General features: G+C 37.1%; 1 protein-coding gene and 1 long non-coding RNA gene across 2 annotated transcripts; one reads left to right on the plus strand and one right to left on the minus strand.

The window, feature by feature from the left end:
* Nucleotides 1–3,830: 3,830 nt before the first annotated feature.
* On the minus strand, nt 3,831–25,305 carry dnai1.2 (dynein, axonemal, intermediate chain 1, paralog 2). The gene is made up of 20 exons (XM_032550434.1): nt 25,154–25,305; nt 24,983–25,036; nt 24,473–24,607; nt 24,061–24,141; nt 23,631–23,754; nt 22,291–22,346; nt 21,990–22,145; nt 21,783–21,842; nt 21,566–21,685; nt 21,311–21,395; nt 21,106–21,223; nt 20,712–20,755; nt 20,371–20,618; nt 19,719–19,808; nt 19,453–19,540; nt 19,244–19,323; nt 17,691–17,839; nt 13,949–14,048; nt 6,940–7,122; nt 3,831–4,768 (listed from the first exon to the last, which is right to left on the minus strand). The coding sequence occupies exons 1-20, from the start codon at nt 25,166–25,168 to the stop codon at nt 4,673–4,675; spliced, it is 2,082 nt and encodes a 693-aa protein (XP_032406325.1). The 5' UTR covers nt 25,169–25,305; the 3' UTR covers nt 3,831–4,672.
* Nucleotides 9,081–12,108, plus strand: LOC116711064 (uncharacterized). Its single transcript, XR_004337157.1, has 3 exons — nt 9,081–10,045; nt 10,293–10,410; nt 11,279–12,108. It is a non-coding gene; the product is annotated as an uncharacterized LOC116711064 (long non-coding RNA).
* Nucleotides 25,306–25,654: the final 349 nt, after the last annotated feature.

A 25,654-nucleotide genomic window follows, 5' to 3' on the forward strand; every position in this document is an offset into this window, starting at 1 on the left:
AGGGACGTGAACGTATAAATATCGACAAATTAATCGCGACTGAAAATGTCCACTGGGTTTTTAGAATATTTATTGTAATAATCTATGTTCATTGTTCTGTTTGTTTCTTTTTCGCAGATGCTGACTGCATTTCATGAAATGCACCGGAGTGCTTTTTGTGCAGCCTGTTGTTCAACCCTCAGAGGGCAGCAGGGCTAATTTCTCCTGACTTGTTAAGCGTCGCCTTAAAGGAGCTACCAAGAAAACCAGAGCAAGCGTTCCCCTCTGCTGGGAAACATGCAGACAAACTCTCTCAAATGTGGCTTTGTCTAAATGTTGTGCCAAGTCTGCAGAGCTAATCACGAGACTGTTTGTGTTTTTTTTTTTTTTAAATAACTCTCTTTATGTATGCATAAAGACTAAACATCAGGTTTTTTATACGTATGATAAATGCGTATAAAGTAATATTAATGATGATAAATAGGTATGCTGCATACCTTATTCATGTTGGACCTAATATACGATCCTGCAGATTAAACTTTTTCTAACCGAATCTCAGCAGTTGAGCGTTCGTCATGGAAGCCGTGGAAAACTCTACAGGCTTATCCACAGCCGCCTTGGTGGCCATCGCCTGCAACACGCTGGTTGCCGTCCTCCTCCTCCTGCTCTGCCTGATTGTTTACCGAGCCTGCGGCGTCCCTTCCAGCCCAGAGAGGCTGCCCGTGTTAGCGCCGAGCGAAGCAGAAACCCAGCAGATGAACAAGCACAAGTACCTGTTGACCTCTTGACTGCAGAACGATGAGTCAAATGTAGCCACAAGTGAGAGACTGCTTGAAGACATACGAGGACTGAGTGTGAGAGGGAAAAGACAGACTGTCTTCCCTGACTGATGCCTTCACCCGGCTATCCCTCAACAAATCTGGTCTTTGGTGTGACAGAGCTCATCACAGAACGACAATGTGAACGTACAGAATTACCATTGCCACAACCACAAGAGGTGGTGGGGAAAGGTTAGTTTTCGAAACATGTTCTCTAATCTCAAAGTGTGGCAGGAAAGAAGTAGAAAGATAGTCTCTGGTGAACAACAAGACATGGGAGATTATGTGCAATGTGTGCATGTCATTATCATCCAAACAATCCCGGGTAAAATTCGATCAGAACAGGAGAGATTTACTTCAACGCGTCCTTCGCTCTGACATCTGCTTCTGGCTGTGACGATGGGCCACTCATCCTGGACTGAGTCACGGAGGAAATGATTGGAAGAGACCAGAGGGACTCGGTCGATGTTTCTTGCACTGCGGCGAATATATTCATCCCGCAGCACGTACACACTTTATCCTGTATCCTGTAACTTTCCATGTAACAAAGCATGTGGCACTGTTAAAAGACTATAATATGAACCTTACAGTTCACAATCCTCTGGAGTCTTTCCTGATATCAAGGCTGAACGTATTAAAAATAAACCGATTGAAACACTTTCTGACTTTCTTATTTTTTTCTAAAATTGAAGCATTCCCCAAAATAAACAGATAGTTAAGCATTTTTTGAATGTATTTGTTGTGGGTCAGTGATAAATTTTAAGATAGTTCCACCAGGTTTAATAAACGGCTTCGCTCTACCCAGTAAATATTCATAGTCCTCTTTATTGTGAAAATCGTGTCAAAAGGTCGATATAAAATTTGTAGTTTGTGTTTCCACTTCGAGAGAGTATTAGTTTCCCTGTTTTTACTTTCCTCTGTTTTTTGAAAGGATTCACATCAGTGAAAATATCTCCCCAAAGAATAACGACACACACACACAAAAAAAAAGTCAATTTGCATAAACCTCCTGTGCTGGCAGGCCAAATTTATGTCATACTTGAACTAGCAGCTGGGGGCAACACAAAATCATCCAGAGAACCACCAGTGGCTCTTGAATCGCACTTTGGGCACTCCTTGTGGAAAGCATTTCCACTCAGTAACCGCCTGATAGCACAAAAAAACAACAAACTATTTTTATATCAAACACATTCTCTGACTGGAAATGCTTCACATGTTCTGTTCTCAGCATAGGAAGATTTCTGGTAGTGCACCAGCTCCTATTCCCAATGTAAATAATCATTGGCGCCAGTAAAATAATCGCCCAATGCAAACTTGACAGAGTTAAGAGTGCAAATAAGAGATTTTAAGTGACTGTAACATTTACACAGACCCTCGCTTCAACGATTTGAACAATCTCTGTAATGTGATTCATGCAGTTTTAGTTCTTTAAATAATACAGCACATGTTTCTCATTGATAAAACTAGCGTGAATTAATAAAAGCAGCTTTGTATCTGCAGGAAGTAGAAGACATTGCAAGCATCTTATTCTTAACTTGTGGATCTGTTAATGAATGAATGGTGGTGGAGGACATGAAGGGCAGAAAGGCTCCCGGTGGCCGAGAAAAACTGAGGGAGTTCAGACCACCTTGGAAACATTAGAGCTCCTGGGTGCAATTTTACCGAATGATCTGGTTATAAAGACGGGGAAGAATTAAGAGACAGACAAAATAAAGATGTTTCAAAGCAAAGTCCTCCCTGCAGATTGGAGAATAAAACGGCTTCCAGATCATCGCTGGACCGGTGCCCAAGACAGCGTGTACGAGCCAAGATAAGCTGTCTGGCTGTGCTCCACAAGTACGCAATCTTCTACGTCGATTTATGTCTTGCAACACTCCACCTTCCCTCGCTTAGTGGATTATTATTGTATGAAACAATGAATCCCCTGCAGCCTGGTTGTACTGTTTCCAACATGTATAAGTGATATGAGCGAACACGGTGTCAGGAGATTTTGGCTGATTTTAGTACATGTCAGTATCAACTGCTGCAGATTTGTGTACATCCAAGGTGCTCTGTTGGACCAGAGAACAGAAAACTCTCTTTTCTCGTGCTCAAGAAAAGATATTCTTAGAGGAGATTCTAGAATAGCAGCGCTGATTGTGGCAGCATGTTCGAGTAACTTTGTTACACTAGTTCTGATCTGTTGTTTTTGTAGACTTTAGTTCATAATTTTTGGGGGGGGTTGGCATTGAATGATTGGAGCATCCTCTGATTTTTGATGCTGTGCTGCTGGAAGGATTTTGTTCTTACTTTTATACTTTCAGACAATTATCACATGTAACCGAGGCAACAAGAGTTTTTTTTTCTTTTTTAAACAACTGGGAGCAGCTGATTAGCATCTCAAAAGCTGAAATAATACCTGAACTACGACCCCGAAACTCAGAGGAATTGAAAAGGAGGCTTCATGGATGACGAGCAGAACCAAAGAGCAGAGAGAGAAGGAGGAAGTTCAAACCATCTCTTTCATTGATCATAATGGGCCATGTTCATATCCCAGAGTCCAATGTCTTTATGGCCGGCTTTCTAACCACACAGCGGTTTATAAAGAAGCAGCAAAAAACAAATGAGGTGGATTAGCAGAGCTTGCCAACAACCGATGGTGTTATCCAGGTCAGGACATGTTACTGTGGAGTATCATCACTGCTGCCCAGAGTAGCAGCAGTGAGGAGCAGCAAGATGTTAAGACAGTCATGAGACTGTCATACAGCTACAGTCGTCAGCCATAGGTCTCTGAAATTTAAGTAACAGCCAGAAGCAGCAGAATGAAGCAAAGCCTGTAAAATGCAAATCAAAAAGCAGTGGAAAAGGAGTGAAAACTTTTTGTCAATGTAAAAATCCCACCCAAAGAGTCTGAGAAATTTGTACGGAAGAGCTAAAATGAGCTGGAAAGCTACAGTTAGGTTTTTTTTTTAACAACTCCCAAACAAATCCCAACCCAATTAGAGATCAACTCTGAATTGTCCTCTGAAATCTGCTGAATCCAGTCTGCTACAGTTCTCTGTGTTAAACAGTTTTAATATGTTTATTGTCGACAAATTACATGAAAAGACATGCAGCATTTTCAGGTAAGACAGACTGAAGTCTCAATTAAACAAATATCAAGAAAAACAACAAGTGACTCAAATCAGTTGAACTCTGCTTTTCTTGGCGTTTTCTGAATGAAACAAAAACATGTCTCAGCTTTTTATGGCAAAAAAACAAAAAACACATTCTGTGATTTTATGGAGACGCATCAGTGTCAATATTGCTTACATAACTTTTGAAAAGACAAGTAATAAAGAAGCACACAATGACATTTCCGACATGTCAGTGTTTCCTTGGGGAGTAAAGATTGCATGGACATTTGCATTACTCTAAATGACTTTTACAACAAGGTTGTTTCCCAGACGACTCTGATGCAAATTGGTCTTCTTATTGAGGACCGTTACGCATCTGAAATCACGCTTTTAGTCCAAATGAGACAGGGATCCTTTTGCAGAACAGCAACAACCGTCCTCAGTTCCCAGAAAATTAAGGTGATATAACTGAACACAATATAACACAGTGACAAGCATTCCTCTTACAACTTTCACTGAGGGTACTTGTGTCTACTCAATATATCAAAAGTATAAAAAGAAACAGCAAAACGGCAAAAAAAAAAAAAAAAAATCAAAAAGAATTTGGGGCATTCAGAAAGCCGCCCAGCTCTCATTTGAATTTCATCAAGTAAGACTCTAAGAGAACATTTGATCAAATACACAGATTGCAACATGTTCATTTTATTTGCTGCAAACATTTAAAAAAAGCCACCATATGAGAAGCCGCATTGTCTGAATTGAAGTGGAGTTGGTGTGACTTCAGTCCAGCTCTGGTTCTCTCAGCAGGCTGAGCAGCCTGTCCATCTTTAATACCTCTGCTTCTGACCCCTTGGGCAGCTCCTGGCCCTTCTTGCTCTAAACACACAAAAACAAAGAACCAACAATTAAATTCTTCTTCTTACCAGGAAGTAAAGGAAATACAGTGGTGGACACAAAGACAGAATGAAACATGTACAGCTCTGGAAAAATGAAGAGCCCACTGCACTGAACCCCACTGAAAACCTTCTGGTTTTTCCACCAAATATTGATCTCTGAACTCTTCCTGAGTTAAAACATTAGTATTGCTGTTTCTAAATGAATATGAACTTCTTTTCTTTGCATCATTTGCATCTTTTTCCTTATTTTGACCATTTCTCATTTTCTGCAAATAAATTCAAAACTTTTGCTTGCAGTTTCGGAGACATGTTGTCGATAGTTCAACATGCGTTCATGTTACTCAAACATATAAAAAGTTAAATCAGAGAAACTGATCATTTTACGTGGCCTCTTCATTTTTTCAAGAAATAAGGTTAAAATGTATGAGGTATAATATATTTTAGAATGATTAATTTAATCCCTCATAAAAACATTACAGACCTTGAGGCCAAGGCGACTACATGTGCAAAACAACAGCGTGAACCAAAACGTGACAACGCAGCTGTGATCACAATACTCTATATTTTAAACTTACTGATACCAATAATTAGAACTTATTTCAGATTGAGTATAAAAAATATGACAGATACATGAATGGTTATAATAAGAACTGAGAACTGTGCCAATTTTCAAGCCTTAATGTCGTTTTGTGCTCGCCATCTTGGTCTGGACAGGCGATCCTATCAAGACTATTTGCTAAATGCGTTTTTGCGGCTTATTTATTAATTTATTTTTGCCACACTGGCCTTTAAAATCCTCTAAGCACTGTCAGTGATGCTGAACTGTGCAATTATATCACTAATGGACTTGTGAGGCGTAAAGTCAGAAATTGCAGGAGAAGGAGAACTGCGTCTGTGCGCACGCGCGCCGCGTGTTAAGTTGTGTTCCTATAATTCTGTGGTTAAGACCGGATGTTTGGAGGAGTCTGCGTAATACAATGTGCAGTGAAGTGTGTTGTGAAAATGAATGCAATGAATGCTTCTCTCTAGTCATTAAAGTTCTGTCTGGTTTACACGCACTGATGCAAACAACACAAAGGAAAAGTGGAAGCGCGGCAGAGCTAACTGTTAATGGGCTCTGATTAAAGTGTTGTGACTCAGTGTGCCATTTGCTTTCCTCCTGTGTTCAGAAGGACTGATGTGATTACTTCTCAGCTTAAGAGAGGCTGCAGGGACTCATCTAGCAGAGGAAGATTAAAGTGGCACTCTGTTTTTTAGCCCAGCTACATTTTGCTATGCTATTATACACCGCTGACCAAATTGTTTTTCTTTAATTTATTCAAATTGGCATTCTTTCTGTCAACAAGAGAAACAGCGATTCAGATAACTTTGTAACGCGATAGGGAGATTATTCCATAGTGAGATTAAATCAGAATTAGGTTGAAGACAACTGCAGCTTTTATTGGTTTCCATGACCGTTTAAGTAAACCCGTTTTCAGCAGCTGGTAGGACGGTCCGGTTAATCGGTTTGACTTGTTAATAACTTTTCAGATTTATCAATCGCTGCTGTAGCCGATTGTACTTGGCAGCACGGTCGATATAATTATGCAAGTTTGATGAACATCTTTTGTTCTGAGCGTCAACACAGCAGGTGAAATGAGACACAACTTCTTGCAAACATTTGGCGTATGAGCCAAGACGATTTACTCTCTGTTCATGACAGCAAGTAACATATTTTTAAGATAATTAAATTGGCAGGTGATGATGCTATTTGCACACTTTCGACAACATTTGACAAAACCATTGGAATATTGATAACTTATGAATAATTGAATTTTTTTTTAATCAGCATGCTACAAAAAGATTAAATTAGGGTTAATCTTATTATTTGCTGAGCTGAATCAAGTTGTCCTCTTAGACTATATTAAATATACATAAAGAAATCCAGACTGTTTCCATATATGACATGACGGTTTCTGAGATAAAAGGAAAAACTAATGTGTGCAGAATTCCACAAGCTATGCAAAACTAATATGAGTATCTTTTGCATTTTCCAACAATAAATAATCATAAAAACCTATGTCGCAACGCTTCTCTGGATATCCAGCCACACTGTTACCATTGCACTGCTTACGAGTGGTGGAGCAAATGAGATTTATTGATTTTACTCACCTTGGGCTTCTTGCGGAGGTTTGGAGAGAGCTTGAGGCTGGTCACAGTCCCCCGGTCATCCCCCACAATGATGATAGGATGGATGGGATTAAATTCAATGTGAGTCAGCCTGGTCTTTTTGGCAACCACTATCTGATGGCAGATCCCTTCGAATTTGTTGATACTCAGGTCAAAGACGTGAACCTGAGAAAGATGAGTCATTATAACTCGTTTCACTTTTTTATCTCATCAAATGTATTGGCATTTAGCGATAACAATGTATAAAAGAAATATCTTAAAGCACAGAAAAACTTGTATTTTGCTAATGTGGTGACAAGAAGAGCACACTGCCTTTCAAAAATAGTTCTTCAGCAGGATTAGTCTGTATCTTCTTCCCATCAATTCCTGACCAGCTTACTTGTGCCTTGTGGAAATATTCCCCTACCATGTCTACCATTATACTTTTCAGGTTATTATTGGTAGAAAATTTCATAAACCATGCAACCTTTACTAAAAAATTACAAACCACTTTTTGTTAGTTTGCTACATAAAATGACATTAGAAAACACACAGACATTTGTTTTTGTGAACTGACAAAACCTATAAAAGTTCAAAGTGCATGGGACTCGTAATTCTGAGTCTTTACTCTCCATATTTGTGAGCATGTTGGTGCTGTTGATGTTTTCCATGTTCCTACATTTCCTCATCTACTGGACATCATGTCATAACTGTCACCTTTAATTTATTTTGATAATCTGATGACATCAAATTACAATACTACTATTACAAAGCAGATCCTACAATTTTTTATCAGAAAGATTACTGTGCTAGTGAAGTGTTCATGCAAAGAACCCTCGTTTGTAACTAATCATCAAGCTCCAACGAGGTATGACTTTCTCTAAACTCTTATCAGTGCAGCTATTAACAACAGTGTTTTTGATGTTCAAATCTAAAGACTAATGCGACATTAGTCATGAGTAATTGCAGGGCAATATGACTGCATTTGTAATTCACAAAGCCACTTGGAGCAGTCAGTTTACTTCACTGAATTTATAATTACCTTGGCTCACATTAGCATAAAACTACAAATTACAGCTCTTAAAATGTTCCCTCCCAAGAATCTTAAAGAGAAGCTTTGTGCCAGAGTCTTGTAGCTCTAAGAAAAGATATATCTTTTTGAGACTTGCTCAATATTCAAAGACAATGAAGCACTGCACTGTATTTATTTCTAACAAAGGAAATTCCTTGTTTATGCAACTATCACACCGTTATCCATCTTTCCCTGCTAATCCTCGCTGAATGGCGCCTTTCTGCAGCTCTTTATTAGGCGAGGGCGAAGAACACTCTGGACAGGTCACCTGCAATGTCCTACGGCCATAAAACTTAACTTCCTGTCTGCTATTTGAATTTTATCTGGGGAAAGTTGCCAGCAGATTAGAACCATGCCAAGCAGCTCTTTGTCCGCAGTGTATTTTTTCTGTAATTCTCAGTAATTACATAGATGCATGGATTACTGTGTGGCACATTATGAGGACAGCAGAAAGTAATTTTATTTGGACATTTGGCTGCATTTATTTATTATGTTTTTTTACAGACAGGAAAAGGCCTCAAATGACAACAACTTAATCATGAGATACAATAGTATCAACCAAATTCATGTTGCCTGGATTCTCTTCATTTGAAGGGATGGCCATCCAGAACTAAATCTTTGGGAGAGCGAAGTGGGGTACAACAATTTATTGTTTAGGCTGATCTTTCAAGTGGAGATAATCAAAAATGCCTCCCTTGAAAAAGGGATCAGAAATGGATCCAAGAACCAGTCCACACAAGGACAAATTCTTGCCCACTTAACTTTCAGAACATGGTCAAGCCAACAAGTCAAACCATCCAACAAGCCACATACTGCATCAGAACTGTATGTCACAGTGCTATCAAAAGTATGCTCTTGAGTAATATACAAGTACAACCTTATTATTCCAGCCAACCCATCCAGTAACATGCAGTGGAAATAAAAACTACAGTCAACTAAAAGTCACTGAAATTCAAAAATGAGGCTATAAGTCATTTCAAAACTTGTAACCTAAAGGTAAAATTTCTGTTTTACATTCCAGCTAATAAACAAACGTACCTTTCACAATGGAAATGTAGAAAAATAACAACGCTGCAGCAATTGGGTTACATAAGTGTGTACACTCGTAAAAGTTTACTTTAGTAAAATGAATGTTAATAAAAATTCAGAATTCACTCTCTTTGGTTGGAGTTCATCAGAATTCTGCATTCTGACTGCAGGCAAGTAAAAGTGATAGTTTCAATTTATCCAGTCTCATTTTCATAGATAACAAAACTCTGGCATTTTACCTGGTGGTGTAAATACTTTTTGCGTCTACTGGATAACAGTTTTGGAATGTTGTAAAGCAAAACAACCTGAATTTTAGCCATGAATATTGAAAACATCCTACTAGAGTCTGGTACTATCAGAAAAAGCACATGCTGAGATCACATCTGGTGCACTACAACTCAACAGAGCCAAACTGGAGTAAATAAACACTCTCAGAATCTGCAACACAATCACAGAGTGCTGCATGGATGCAATACTTGGTAGGCTGGTACATTTGAGAAGGAAGGAAAATGCTGAGTCACGGGAAATGATAATGCAATAGCATTACTCCACATGACTGTATCATCAATTATTGTCCTTCTATGGTCCAGCCCCGCACACCTAATAAAACAAATTACATCACTAAAACAAGTAATTAAGACATCAATTTTAAAATAAAATGTACTGTATCTATCTTATACTCTGGTAGACTTTAGGTACTGCATTTCTGGGGTCCCCACATGTCGTAATTAGATGAAAGAGGTGATTAAAAAGTGTTTATGACTATTAAAACTGATAACACACCCAGATTCCTAAGATAATTCTGCTGTAGACTCTGACCTGTGACTACAACACAGTTATGCAGCAATAGAGAGATGACATACATCGTGTGCATGTTCTCGGCAGCTGAGTTGAGCTGAACGTTCTGTGTTGGTCACTTGGGTTAAAACAACCGATCGACCATGTTTGGGATGAACTTGCTTGCGTTTTGTGTGCTCCTGTGTGCTACCAGCTGCTCAGCTGAAAACAGTAAGACTATTTTTTTACAATTAACTTGGAATCTTGACACATAAGTAAACATTTCGTCGTCTTGGAGATTATTTCAGCACTGCTTGGGGATCAAGAACGAATTGTGCTGTGATAGTTGTCTTTCAAATAAAACATTTAATAAGTCAGTTGGTGTAGATTATGAACTTTACTAAAACGTAAAGTTGAGTAAAATATTATATTTTCTTCATGATTTTACAAATGCATTTATATGGATTTGTGTCATCAGCTGTAAGATCAACAAAAAGGACTCTTCAGCCTTGGTTGATTGGTGTGTCAGCTGCCGTTGGCTTCCTGGTCATTGTCTTTATTCTCCTGATCGGAAAAAAACTACTAAGTATAAAAAGGTGTGTAAATCACAGTTATTTTTTCTCAAACGCTGATGGTGTTGCTCTGTATTCAGTTTCTTTGAGACTTTTAAAAAATCATGTTCTGATGTTAGAAGGATGTTTGTAAAGACAAGTCTTTACTCTGGTCAGAAAATTCGGATTGTTACCTTACTGCGAAGCGTTCTGGGGCTCTACCTCAGATGTGTGAAGCATTCAGATAGAGCAAATTATTTCTGAAATGTTGAGATATTTAATCTGTGAAAATGTGGACATACACTGCTATCATTGAAACCTATTTTTGTTGGTTTTCTGCTTCTAATACATTTTCTATTTAACAAATGTTTCAAATTTAACTGTTGAGCACTCTTCTTTCTGACTAACAAAAAGCCTAGACTCGTAATTATACTGTGGTAGAGTCCCATGGCTAAGAACAGCTGTTTTGAAATGACTTATTTTTATGTAATTTGCATTGTATAACCAACGATATTTAAGTACAAACTTTTATAACTAAGCAAAATGTAATAAAGCTCGAATCTAATCTCACAAAGAGATAATGCCTTTTATTAACAGAGATATATGAGTGTGTTAAATTTTAACTTTGGCAAATTGTAGTGTAATCTTTCTTTTTTTGAAGTTTAACTTGGCTCTCTGCATTAATGCATGGCATGACACTGCAGAATACTAACTTGCTGGTTGATCAAAAAAGTCAATTTCTTTGAATTCTGTAAAGAGGAGTAATGATTAGATTAACCACTTAACACTGCATCTTTTTTCTTGGTCTGGCATTAAAATAATGTTTTGGGGTGTTTTGACCCCATTAAAAATGTAGGTGAAAGCATCCAAGCAAGCCACCAATCGGTGCGTCCGTTGTTGTACTGTGTTGCAGGGAAACAGAGGAGAAACGGGGCTATGAATTGACCCAAAAGCTGGACCTGGACGTCTATGAAACCAATCTGTAGAAACTCATCTGCTTTTCAGAAAACTGCTGTACCCACGCAGTGACCAGCCCAATAGTGATGCACATTTTCAACAGAGAAAATGGCTGAATTTAATTTACGCTATCATCCTATGTAATGAGGACTCCTTTTCTAAGTCATCTTTTTTTACAAGTTATAAAATCTGACTAAAACAGAAAGACTTTATAGACAGTGTAAATAGTACAGTAACATCACAGATGTTCCTCTTCAGGTTCACAATTATGTGAAGTCACCAAGAATGTAAACAAATATATTAAAAATATAAGTACAATGTAGAGTTGGGTTGACATAATATTTTTAACTAACCTTTGATTGCTTGCACTGCTATTTTCTTTGAGACAAAAGTGTTGCCATTTGGAAATATTTTCATTTTGAAAATGACGAGTTGAAAAAGTTGAATTCTTAGAGGTAGGGTCAAAATGATCTATACTCCTTGTAGGTTTAGGTAGGCCTCTAAAGACTGAATGTAATACTAATGTTTTGATTGATCTAGCCAGAGTCCCCACTTAACTATGATAATGAAGTTTTGGAAGGAGCTAAATTTAATGGCAAGGAGACGTTCTAACCTCAATGACTTGGACCTTATTAAAAAGACGAATGGTTAAAAATGCAAAAAGGCTGCCTCTAAGTACAAATGTTAGTTTGTTGCAACGCAAAGCAAGACTGGAGAAGGATATAAATAATTTTCAACCTGTCATTTTTGTTAAAATGTAAATAAAAACAGACTTTCCAAAAATAATACCCTTTGTACATCGTCTTGTCTTTTGGGATTTGCTCATTTAATTTCTAGGAAACTACAAAGACTGAAAAATGTGTGTGACAGTTCCTACAGAGAAGGTTGAGAGGACATCCACCAGAAACAGTATACACACAGAGCTTGAAGACTAATCACCAGCAGAGATGACCAGACTTTCTCATTATGTCATCCAGACACTTTTCTAAACAGGCAGCTCAGATGGAGGATCAGGGACAGAGAGAATTTGTTTGCGCCACACAACTGCGTGTCATTCTTGCACCTCAGCCTCCAGTCAATGCATTATCCTCATGAACACATGTGCACAAGCTCACACAAACCCACACACTCACACCATTGTTCCTCTGACATTTTGTGGCGCGGCAGAAGTAACTGAAAGCCAGGTTGTCATTATTGGTATACATGCATCAAGGAGCACACGACTTAAATGAGTCACTCAAAGCTCTACTCGAGAGTTGCCACAGAAATTGATTAATGTGCTGCAACAAAACCGCTGTACTGAGAGAGAACATGGAGGTTAATGCCAGTCAATAAATGTGAGAGTTCTGTGTGTCTTACATCATTCCTTTTAATCTGACCAAAATAAAATAAAGTACTCAGTCTTGATGAAATTGAGAAAATACAACTGAACACAGGGATCAACCTTCAACCCTGTGCTGCATGTCTTCCCCTTCTCTCCTCACCTTTCTTCCTGTCAAACTACTAACATCACAAACTTAAAACACACAAAAACATTGCCATTTCAAATGGCTATTAAAATGTATGCTTTATTCATTCTTTTGCCACACCCCAGAGTCTACAATAAGGTGGAACTGCAACAAATTTTAAAGTAATCTATCACAATTAAAGCTAACATAAAATATGAGACAGAGGTATGGTTGCAAAAATTCAACCATACCTCTTTGCAGTTTGAAATGTTGATCCAAAAACCTCCTTGCCAAAGCTTCTAATAAATGGAAAAGCATCCTGCTATTCTGGTTCATTTTCTGGTAAATTTCTACCACATATACTAGAAACGCAGAGCGGGAACAATTGTCCCGAAAGCAGCCCTGGTTCCACGTCTCAGGGAGGGCAAAAGGTTGGTTGTGTGGCATAATGAGTTATCCTATGCCACAGCTGGTGCCTGTGGTGACCAAATCCTGGCAATTGAGAGGACATGATATAAACACACCAAGGATCACATAAGGTGTCTCTCAAATTACTCAGCTCACATTTCCTCTCTGTCGTTCTCACTAGACTTCACTTGGTGCACTGCAAAGGAAACGTGTCAGACATAACAACCTTGACTTTTATAGTGTTGCGCAGACTGAGAGGACCAACAGATGGGGACAGCTTGAAGCCATACAGAAAAAATATGTGACGATAAGCAACATGACACCCACTGAAATTACTTTTGCCTGGAATCAATAACTAGGAAGCTTCTTTGTTACGTGAAATCAGAGTCTGAACCAACTCGATTTCCTGAGGCTACTTAACTTTGATTTGAGACTCATCCAATATATAAAGAAGATTAAAAAGTGAGTGGCAGATGGTAGATGGTATAGCTGTGGTGCTTCACATGTTCAGTCAAATAAATGTCAAGTTATCGTTGACACCCAGCAGATACGTGTTGCCGCATCTGTGCAATCTCGGAGGCAAGCACGCTTCAGGCTCTGATGAAAGTCTAAAACTGGTGACATGCTTCTTTTAAACACGGGATCATGTTTAAAAGAAGAATGTTTTGTATGTTCTAAATTCTAAAGGTAGAAAATGATTAGAAGTTCTGCTTATTTTACCATGCTGCATTTTGAAAAAGGAAAAGGAGAGAACTGAAAAAGGCCCTTACCTTTCTGTCCATTGTCACAGCAGCGAATATAGTGGAGGAGTAAGGAGCCCAGCAAACATCTCCAACGGGTGAGTTAAGGTCGAAGGTGAACATTGGAGTGCTGAAATAATTACAAAAGTAAAGCTAAAGTAAAATACAGGCAAAGTTGCTCACCTTAAACATACATTTAATTACGCATTTAATTTTCTGAGAGCTGATATATTTGATAATCCCTTTGGGAATGCACTCAGGAGCAAGTCTAACACCAAGTGAAAACGGAGGCCCTGTCACATGACCGAATTCTTGTTCCTGAATAGAATCCAGAAACATGTATAAAAGAGTGAAAGACTCAAAATGCATTGCCTGAAGAATGCATATCACCTTGTGCAATCAATGCTTCTTGGCACACATTTCATTTGCACATTCAGGTCAGTGTGCTATGTTTGAATCCGTTGAAAAATTCAAAGCTTAAAAACTTGGAATATAACTGACCAGAATAAAGATAAAAAAGAAATAGCTACACTAACAAAACGCTAGTTTTGATTACTTTGACTCGTTAGTTTTTACATGTCTAAGCCCGTCGCAAAAGGCAATAAATCAATGAATCAATAGCCAGTATTTTCGAGGGGCAATTTTGTTTTTAGAGACATGAGAGGCACTATGTCAAAGTGTTAAAGATCGCACTTTGAAATAGTGCATAGTAAAAATACAAAACTTAAAATTTCTGAATTCAAACATGGAATTCATATTTCATTTTATTTATAGTTTTGGCTTTGTATGGTTTTTATATTCCTTTTTAAATTGCTTTTGGCTGTGTTTTTTTATATTTAAAATATCATTCAGTTTTAGGTGTTCTTTACAAAATTAAAGTTTGTTGGTGCCATTAATATATAACTTGAAAATGGTCTTAAAGCAATATTTTTTCTATCACAATTACTGGGACAATTTATATATATATATATATATATATATATATATATATATATATATATATATATATATAGTACAGACCAAAAGTTTGGACACACCTTCTAATTCAATGGGTTTTCTTTATTTTCATGACTATCTATAAGGCAATAAATCCCACTTATTAACCTGACAGGGCTCACCTATGAAGTGAAAACCATTTCAGGTGACTACCTCTTGAAGCTCATCAAGAAAATGCAGAGTGTGTGCAAAGCAGTAATCATAGCAAAAGGTTGCTACTTTGAAGAAACTAGAATATAAGGGGTATTTTCAGTTGTTTTACACTTTTTTGTTTAGTGCATATTTCCACATGTGTTATTCATAGTTTTGATGCCTTCAGTGTGAATCTACAATGTCAATAGTCATGAAAATAAAGGAAACTCATTGAATTAAAAGTTGTGTCCAAACTTTTGGTCTGTACTGTATATATATATTATCCACCACGCTAACATGTACAGTGCCAAAGTGTATTGTTACTCCTTCAACCATCTCACGTTTTGTCAGCCTTATATGATAGAAATATAGGATGCACAGGAGTGCCAGAAGGTTGTGCTCTCAACCTTCTACACATCTTCATCCTTGACCTGCTTACAGCGTTTATTGCTGTTTATTTCATAGCATTCTCTGAGAAACTTCTGAGACCTTCACAAAACAGCTTTACCTGTACTAGAAATAAACAGCACACAGCTTAACTTTATTTATAAATTAAGTGGATCCTGAAAAAAGACCCCCAACATATTTCCTTGTCTTTCCTCTGCGCCTTCAGGTGGAATTTTTTTAATTGAAAGATAAAATACCCCCTGAAAAAAAACTATTTATGATATTTAAAACTACTTTATATTTGTGTGTGAGGAATTCAGGGCAAATTAACTAAAGTCTAGTCTCTCCACAGTATAAAACAGAAACCTACTCACATATAGCTGTCAGAAGATGGAGCAATTTTCAGTATACCTATTGTTTTTTCTCTGCATAAGGCAAATGCACATGCACCACTTACCCACTGATCTTAATCATAATGTATTCTACTTTCACTGATTTTTGGAAGACATATGTTGTTGTAACCCTTGTGGCCCACAAACACTGCATTGTTTTGCATTGAAGTCTAATCATCAGGGAGATCCACATTCATTCCTTCATTCATTTATTTACAAGGCCTGGCAGTATTTAATTCCACGGTGAGCTGAGAAGTGAAAGTGTTTGAATTCAGAAATCTTAAGTTTTGTATTTTTAGGATGTTAAGGATCACACTTTGAAATAGTGTCTCTCATGATGAGCAAATGATTACTATCATTATTCAGTCAAGCTGCTTGTGCAGTCAAAATGTGGGCGGATGTGTGGGTTAATCAAATGAGCCAAGAAAATTATGTTTGATCCACGATGAGTCTAAGAAGCTCATAAAGACTAACACATTGCAAAACCATGGAAAGATCAGAGGAATTACTATTACATATCACTGAGTGTCTGACTATTTGCAAACAAACCATTAAAAGTGTTAAGGTTATTGTTGAAGCATTATTTAACAAGAACACATTTTTTGTGTGATTTTTTTCATTGGCAAAATGAAAAGAAAATGCATATATATATATTAAGTTTTATATTATTCAACTAATCAAAATGACAATAAAAACAGGTTTGTCCGTTGGATGTTAAACATGGATGCAGTGCTGACATCAATCAACTCCTTTCAACCCAACCCTGAGTTTCAAAGAAAGACTGTAACACTAGTCATTATAGCAGTCATGTTACTTCCCAGAGCTTTCAATCTCCTGTGAAAATGAACCTCTTCCAACAAACACGAATACTTCACAGAACAACACCTACACAGTCTTTCAACAGGTTCAGCGCTGCCTATTTTAGTCAATGGAAAGTTCAGCTAAGCCAGCAGACACAGATGGTACGCTGGCTCTTGTGATGGTGGGCAAGTGTCTTAGCACCACATAAACAACAGTGTCACAGACAAGTGATGATATATGTGTTGATAAATGGCGTCTCTGATAGTCTGGTGATTAGTCCAGTGGAAAAGCCCGCCAACTGTCCAGTTGATTGCTGCAGCAGGCTTTAGTCCCAGTAATTCTGGAATGGTAGGATTAAAAGGAAGTAGACTACAAAGGACTGAATACTTATTTAAATTAAATTTAAAGTAAAATATTATACAAGATAAAAGGTCTCTATTTACAGATCAAACCATGCCTCGTAGGTGCTCATACTGTCACCTAAGGGTACAGAGCTACTAGCCATTGAGGCATGGACACTATTAGACCACTAAAGGTCATCCGTTATACCTTGCACCAAACTTTCAGCAGATTATATTAGTAAGGTGGAAGCTTTAGGGGATATTATGCTGTCCGAGCACAATGTGCTACTTTATAGCATAATCAAGTAACTATATTAACGTCAGTTGTTATAAAAATGCTGTACATATCAAACATGACTTAGGAGAATTTGACTTCACAATTTGATTACGTGAAATTGGCCTCTGTCTCTTGAAGAGCGCCTTCTCTATTCAACACTCTGTCTTCATCATCACAACAATGCTTCTCTGTTATGCCCTTTATAATGGTTCTTAGGGGAGTTGGACTGAGAAGTAGTTTGTATGATAAGTTAGGATAAATTTAGATTAAATTCACAAGAGTTTGAGGGAACAGACTCATACTTATCACAAATGGAAAAAAAACATACAGTTCCTCCTGCTGTTCATTTGACTGTTACGTGTACTGATTACTGATTAGGGTAGAGTTTATTATTTTATGGTTAATAGCTATAAGAAAAGTCAAATGACTCGATTTCTGTTTCTTACTTGACGGTGTGGTCCCAGATTTTGACATTCCAGTCTGAACTGCAAGAAATAAAAATTTTGGGATGGAAGTGGTTCCACTTAACAGTATCCACTGGCATACGATGGGCATCATATGTCTCCAGGAACTGGCTGGAGTAAGTCTTGGAGCACTAGGGAATAAAAGGAAAAAGTTGATTATTACCTACAAATCAAAGTGAAAAGAAGTCCATATTCTCAAGACAGTTCATAAGTTACTCAGCTCATTCGGTGTCTGCATATTAGACCTTAAAATAAGGTTTATAACATCTACAACACTAACAAAAAAAAAATGGAAATGTCTTCACGCAAATATTACCAAATCAAGATATGGCATATACTGTATATAGACTGAAAAGAAAACAGAGTTCAACTAGGATTTTACATTATACTTTAATTTATTTATTTTTTTCCATATTTTTTAATTCTTGTTTTCTAGTTAACCTCTACAGAATGTGTGTAGAGATTAAGAAAGAGTGTTGAAATGATTTATAATTCTTTTTTACTTAACAAAATTGTAGTATTTTTTCAGGGACATGTGAACCTTATTTGTTATTCTATGCAGATAACTATATAATGATTTTCTTGTTATTTATTATTGTGTATATGCTTCCACTGTGGTGTTAGCCTAAAGTGGTTTGGTAAAAACGTTGCTGCACTGAAACTTAAAGTGAAATATATACTGTACCTCACAGTCTTATTCTAAATTTGATTTAGGGATTGTGAAAGCAACAAAATAGAAGAGTTAGATTGCAGGGATAAATTAACAAGACAATCTTAGGTAAACACTTGATAGGTTGTAGACACAGCTGCTGCATTTTCAAACACAGTCAAAATGACTGCTGTCCTGCAGCTCTGTGAAAGATTGTTAATCAGTCCTCTCTATGGTGTCCGTGCCAACGTGACAGAAGGAGGATCTAATTCCACACATATCGGGGAAGTGTCTGTCAACAAGTTAGCAAGAACAGCCGAGTGAAGCAAAGGTGATCCTGAGTCTTTTCGCTTTCTTAGTAGAACTGTAAGGTATCAAACATATTTCAAATGTGTGTTTTATAGTGTCTGAGTTGAAATTAATTTCTATACAAAATTTTAAGATGCAGCCCACTGCCACAGATACCAAAAGGTTAAAGTGGGTCAGTATGGCATGTTTCATTTCATCACTCATCTCCAAGGACTACTGTTAAGAGGAGTTAATAAAAAAAAATAATTAGAGTTAGAGTTTAGTGTTAATGATTCTACAACCATAACACACATGTGGCACTTTGGATAAATACTGCCCACCCCTGGCTTTGTGACATTTAGAGAATGATGCTTTATTCTCATTTAAAATGAATTCACTTTCATTCACGTTTTACACATAAACTTCTTTTGGCTTGAGAACAAGTTCAGATAGCCTTATTACTGTACGTCAAATTAAGATGTGACTTCTTTTTTCCCTGGAGGTCTGCCTGTCGAAGTGGATCACATCAACAAAATCTGTAATGTAATTTTAGAAGTGTCATTCAGACACATCAGCTTTTGAAATCCTTCACACATACCTTATATATTTTCCCCTCTTCTGTGCCAACTAAGAACAGATAATCAATCTGTTTGTGGAAGTCGAGTGATGTACCATGAGCTGCACATAAGAAGCATAAAGATATACACTGTCACATATCTGAGTCTCATTTAATAAACTAATTGTATAAATCAAAGTGAAAACATTATCATAGAGAGACTCTCATAAAGGTCTGTGAGGGAGTCTTACAGATGACAGGCAGCTGTGAACCATCTGACCCATCAGATGGAGCACCTTTCACAGACAGTCTGATGATGTCCGATGACATGAGCTCATTCTGCCATCATACAAATATACAGTTAGAAAGCAACATACAGATACATAACAAATACTTTAATAGTTAAAAAAAAGAACAAACACATGAATTTATGATCGCAAAATGTGAATACACAAAAGCGAGAAATAATCATTCAAATAATCAAGTTGCACTTGCAGTATGTACTGACTGTACAAACCTTGACAAGTGTCCAGGTCACAACTCTGCCATCAGATGACACTGAACAAAACATATGGTTGCTGTCCATATCATCGTTTTGCCAGCGCACCTGAATACAAGATGTCTGTGTGAGAAGACTAAACACATAAACAGATTGAAGATTTTGGATTATCTTCAGCATTCAAACTGACAAAAATATGTCTCTATTTAAATGTATCCCAAACCTAAATAACTATACAAAGTTTCCCACAAGAAAACTTGCGAAGCCCGGTGGTTGGGTGCTAGGGCAGTCATTCATCCAATGGCCCGTCGTGTTTTTGAGTTAAAAAGTGTTTAAAGTTGACAGGAAATTTGAAAATATCACTTGATAATTATCTGTTATTGAAAGATTGGGAGATTAATACCTGAACACTGAAAAAATGAAACTGAAAAAATGCAGCAATTTTAAAGAGACTTAAAAAAATAAGCAATGTTTAGCCTGGTGGGAGCACAAGTAAACCCTGGTGGCCCGCCAGGCTAAAAATACACTGGGGGAAACCCTGACTTGTTTGAAACTAAATTTCTTTTTTTTTTTATCTACTGAAAAACTAACCTGAGCATGAAAAAAGCAAGCTGAGTACTTCAACATTTAACTGAACACACAAACAGTGAACTCCCCAACCTAATGTTACCTGCCAGACAGGATCTGTGTGCTTTCCGGTGCTTGCGGTACTCTTGTAAACAGGGTCTTCTTGTTTCTCCTTCAAGTTGTAAACAGCCACACAGCCATCGTAGAAACCCACTGCCACCAAATACGAGAGTTGTGGATGGATGTCCAGGCAGAGGATCCCAGAGGCTGTGGAGTAGATGTGCTCCGGAAAAGCCGAGTTCTTCAATGAGAAGAAGAGCAGCATGCCGCCCTCCTGTTTACCAAAGTCATCTAGCCACAACAGAGAAGAAAGGTGATTTGGAAAGGATCAGTTTTTAAAAATTATTCAATAATAATGTTATAACAACTTCAATTAATACTCACATGATCCTAATCCCACAGCAAACAGGTCCTGATATTTGTTATTCCTATCGAATAATAATGAATTATCAATCATCCTTCTCTTTTGTGACAGTAATGAGATACAAAACTGAAAATGTATTAATGGTCCTCTTTACTAATGAATAAAATCCAGACTTCAACCTTTTGAAATGAAAATTCAAAATGTTGAACCAACTGCACCTATCAGACATTGGCATCCACTAAATTAGCGGGGAGGAGGTTCAGTCTGGCATTAATCAGAAAAGCAGCACAAAGACTCATGGTGGCTCAGGAGAAGTTGCATACTGATAAAATGTGATAGAGTTCACAGGGAATCGGAACTTTACAAATCCATTATTCAGATTTCATGTTTCACAGATTTGATAAATCAACACACCAGCAGAGGGCAGTGACAGACAAATGTCTGGCTTTTTCATACTGAAACGTCCACAAAGGCAGAAGAGTTCCCTCCTGGTCTCTGAACTCATCTGAGGCATCCTCAAAGTACTTAAAATCTGAAGGTTACAAAAGGACTGCAGTTAGAGAACAACATAGAGCAAAGTGTGTTGTTAAAAATGTGTTTTACATATAAACGGTCATGCCTTGTGCTATGTCATCCATTGTATTTTGGATGACCATTCGTTCAATGATCATGGCTACCTCGCCCACTTTAGCGAGATCCTCATTCTGTAATAGAAACACAGCAAAGTTTTGGGGTCTCCGGAAATACTATTTCAACCAATTAGGTTGAATATATTAGTTTTGGTTTGGTAATGTGTAGACTGCATAATTTAATTGTATATATTGAATGTACACAATGATATATTAATGAAGGAAAGCTTAAAAAAAAACTTTACCGCCATCATCATCTTTTTCTTGACATCAAAATCATCTTTTCTCTCTACTGTGGATTTCTTTCTCTTTTCAACTGTGTCTTGCTTCTGCATTTTCTGAAAGTATGCATCGTAGATCTCCCACTGCAAGCAATCAGTTATTAAAGTCAACCAATCAGTGTTTCACACAAAGAGAAACACTCTCTCTCACAACACACCAGAACACAAGTGTGCAACATACCTGATTAACAGAGCCAGAAAAGGTGACGCGGGGAGGAGGTTCAGTCTGGCAGCTTCTTTCCTGAGGAAAAAGGAAAACCTCTTTATCTTAATACATAGTACATCAATACATAAGCAACGACAAAGTGTGTTAATACCAATATTATAGTGCCTACTTTGTAAACATTGCATATGTTAACTACACACAGTAGTTACTGCTTTTTCATACCCTTGAAGGATTATTGCGAGTCTGTCCTGCTCTTTCACTGAAGTTGAATTGATTTGTAATTTTTGCCTCCCTCTTGCGACGTTTTGAGGAAGCACTACGTGGTTTGTCCTCATCTCCAGTTTCTTCACTGTCGCCTCCATCCTCCACAGGTGTAGTCTGTTGTGGAAAATCAGCAGAGGGAGGTTCAAGTTCAAAATACACAAGTCAAACTTGAGTATTTACTCAAGTATTTACAGTATTTTTTTCCACAATGTCTTAAATCATTTTAAGTGCCTATATACAGACTTTTTCTTCTTTTTACCGGGGTTTCAGCGTGCGCCTCAGATGATTCTACTTTACTCTCCACTGGTACAAGCCCTGGGCAAATATGACATATTTATTCTTAAATTTATAGTTCATAAAGCAAACAAAATACACTCTGTACATTGTGTAATTCTGCAAACTGTTTGTTAGCTTAATAGTGGCATCTAGTGGCTCCAAATATTCACTACACCAGAGAATAAAGACACAACATAAGCTACAAAAACCCTCTTAAAGTAAAAAAAAAACCTTATCATTCTTAAAAGGACAAACATTGCTAAGCCCAGACAAGCCAAAAGTTCCCCAAAAACAACACATAATCTCTATAGTTTTTTAAAGCAGATCAATTTAACACATTTTTTTTGGGTGGGGGGGCTTGTAAATTGACTGAAGTACCAAATTCAATTTCCAATTTTTTATTTATTTATTTTTCTCTCTTTCGACTCTTAAAAGGAAATTACAAATGACAGAGATTATTTTCAAAAACTCACTTCTATTTTAATCATCCCTTCTGCGAATTGACAGGATGCAAAACTTCTTGTGTTCAAATAAGAAAATAGGCCCTGGGTAGGCTGACATCAGTCTTAACTACGAAAACCCAAGGAATGAAATGATGACAATAAATCCAGATTTTCCAAAAATTAAATTTTTGTAATGGGCAAATTCGATTTATTGATAAAAATACATTTATCGCCCAGCACTAGAACAACCCAATCTGTGGTATAAGAACCTACCTAAGATCATCCCATGACTGCCACATAGAGTCAGTCAATGTTTGTTTTTTGTGTATACAGTACATGTCCTTTATGAGTACAAAATGCCTGCAGATAGAGGCATTAAATAAATCAACAAATGCCCAAACATTATTCAAGCATTTTTCCGTGTTATAATTTAGCTGTTGTTTTTTTTCTTTGAGAGGACCTTTGACTGCCCTCTATGCATTTATAACTTTCCCATCTACCATGTGTGCAGTGTTAGTTTAGTTAGTTGAAATACAGGCGGACAAGGCTTGCTAACTCCTAAAGCTACCAACCTCGCACAAGATTTTTCTTGATCTCTTGTTATCCATATAATATAAAAACATGCTGATGAACTGAAGTTGAAGACATTATCACTACTTTTATCTTGGGTGGTTATTCTGTTGTGCATTGATAACTCACTTCTATATTCCTTAATTAAAATGATCACTCAAGTTTTTTTCTTTCATGTTTTTTTGCCACTTTTCAGATAGGGGGAAAAGACAATAAAAGCCTGGACATCAGAAGAAGTAGAATTTCTTATTTTTTATATGTCCTTTAACTGTCCAGATCAAAATTCCAGGATTCTTTACAGCTGCCATACCTGTAGGAAGCTGAAAGAGGCTAAGTCTTCGAGCTTCCTCAGAGTCTTTATGCAATAGGTTCCCATCCAAAGCAAAGTGGACAGCCAAGTGATCCACAGCAGTCACTGGCTTATAGAAACGTTCCTAAAATAGACAAATAAAAATGATGAATATTAGTAAAATAAATTAATTTCAATACAACTGAGTGATTTCCCCAAAATACCTTAGTTATCTGCTCAGAAGACATAAGATAAGTAAATATCACAGTAAAGACTTCAGGCAATATACCAATTTAATTTTGTGTCTTTATAAAGAGCCAACAAGCGTAATTGTTTTCATACGACGATGTTAAAATGCCTTATTTGGATTGACAGTGGCTATAATTTTGCAATAATGGTAGCATGTACATTATATTATGTAATTTTATATGCTGAGTTATGACTTCCCTACCTTGAAGCTGTAGCGAACAAGATTTTTGGGAGCATGTGGGTTGTTTGCATTTAGAACTCTTGTAATTTCCTCTTTCAGCTCCTACATAAATAAATCAGTACAGGTCAAAAAAAAAAACAAAATTACATGAATGTAATGTAAAATAAATATCACCCAGGGCAGATAATTTGATAAGCCAGAAGATCAGAAAGAAAGAGAGAGAGAGAGGGAGACATTTCCGCATGACAATATCATCCATCTCTTGTACAGACACCAGTTATCCATCATTCACTGCTGAAAACAAGCAACCACAAAGTATACATTAGAGTTTCATTTAAAAATTATTATATGTGATCTGTTTCTGTCTTAAGTAGGACTTGTGTCCTGTTTACAGGCCTGTTTCATCATTCATCCAGTTATATTCTTCTCTTACAGCCTCTGAGAGGTCCAGATGATGATGATGATGATGATGGTGGTGATGATGGTGATGATGATGATGATCCGCATTGGATTTGGAATGGAAAGAGTCGTCCAAGCCATCAGTCGCATCCCATGTGTCATCGTCATCCTAGAATGTCAAGCAAATAATAGATCCATGTCTGTAGAAAACAGAAATTTATATTTTGGTGTACAAATGCATCGCAAAAGTAATCATATCCCTCGGACTATTCGATAGTTTGTCATGGTCCAACAACAAATTTCAGTCTTGGTAGTTGAAATGTTATTCCTTCCACTTTACAACCATGCCCCGTGTTTTGTTGGTCTACACATACCATTACAATTAAATATATTGCAGTTCGTGGCAAGAAACAAAAAGTTTAAATTCAAAGGCCGTGAAAACAAGACACTTTCATGATAAAGTAAATCATTTATTTATCCAAATGGATATTTAGATTTACTCGCTTTCAGTTGTTTACTTCTAATATTTGGGAAATAAACGCACCTTTAATAGAGCTCTGGATAACTTCTGGCCGGGCAATTTGTGAACACTGGAGGCCTGTTGGAAAACAAATCAAGACGAGAATAAAAATGTAAAGTCAACGAGTACGTGTACAGTAGTCTTGCGATTTTGCTAGTAGCACAGCTAGACTAAGTAAGATTTGGTAACAAATACCCTTCTAGCAGCCATGTTCGCGGGAATTGAGGTAGGACCCCTGTTTCAAAAGCTTGGGAAAATATGTCTATGTCTGTTTTTGTCAATAAAAATCAGACTAGAAAACTCTTCAAACGGTCACAAGCAAAAGGAGAACGCGCTTAAAGGACGCTGCCTGGCTAGTGTGTTCTGGTTACCATGACAACCGCCAGTCTTTCCGTTACTGGCGGTTGTTAGGATTTAACAGTTACGATTACATAGATCCTATAATAAGGTATAAAAGTTTAACATGTCATATAGTTTCCATGCCTTTTATTTGATAGTTTCTTTAACATCATTTTTTTTTTTTTTTTTTAAAAGCGTTACATTTCAATGTCAAGTTAAAATGTAATATCATCACATTGTTTGAAAAATAATATGTGAGTTTTAAAACATCCCAGGTTGATATTTAGATTATAACGGAGTAAATAACAGAGCTGCGTATTTCCGTGTGCTTTCCTCTGTGATTGGACAAGATTTTCA

This window comes from Xiphophorus hellerii, chromosome 20, assembly GCF_003331165.1.
Source record: "Xiphophorus hellerii strain 12219 chromosome 20, Xiphophorus_hellerii-4.1, whole genome shotgun sequence".
Classification (NCBI taxonomy): domain Eukaryota; kingdom Metazoa; phylum Chordata; class Actinopteri; order Cyprinodontiformes; family Poeciliidae; genus Xiphophorus; species Xiphophorus hellerii.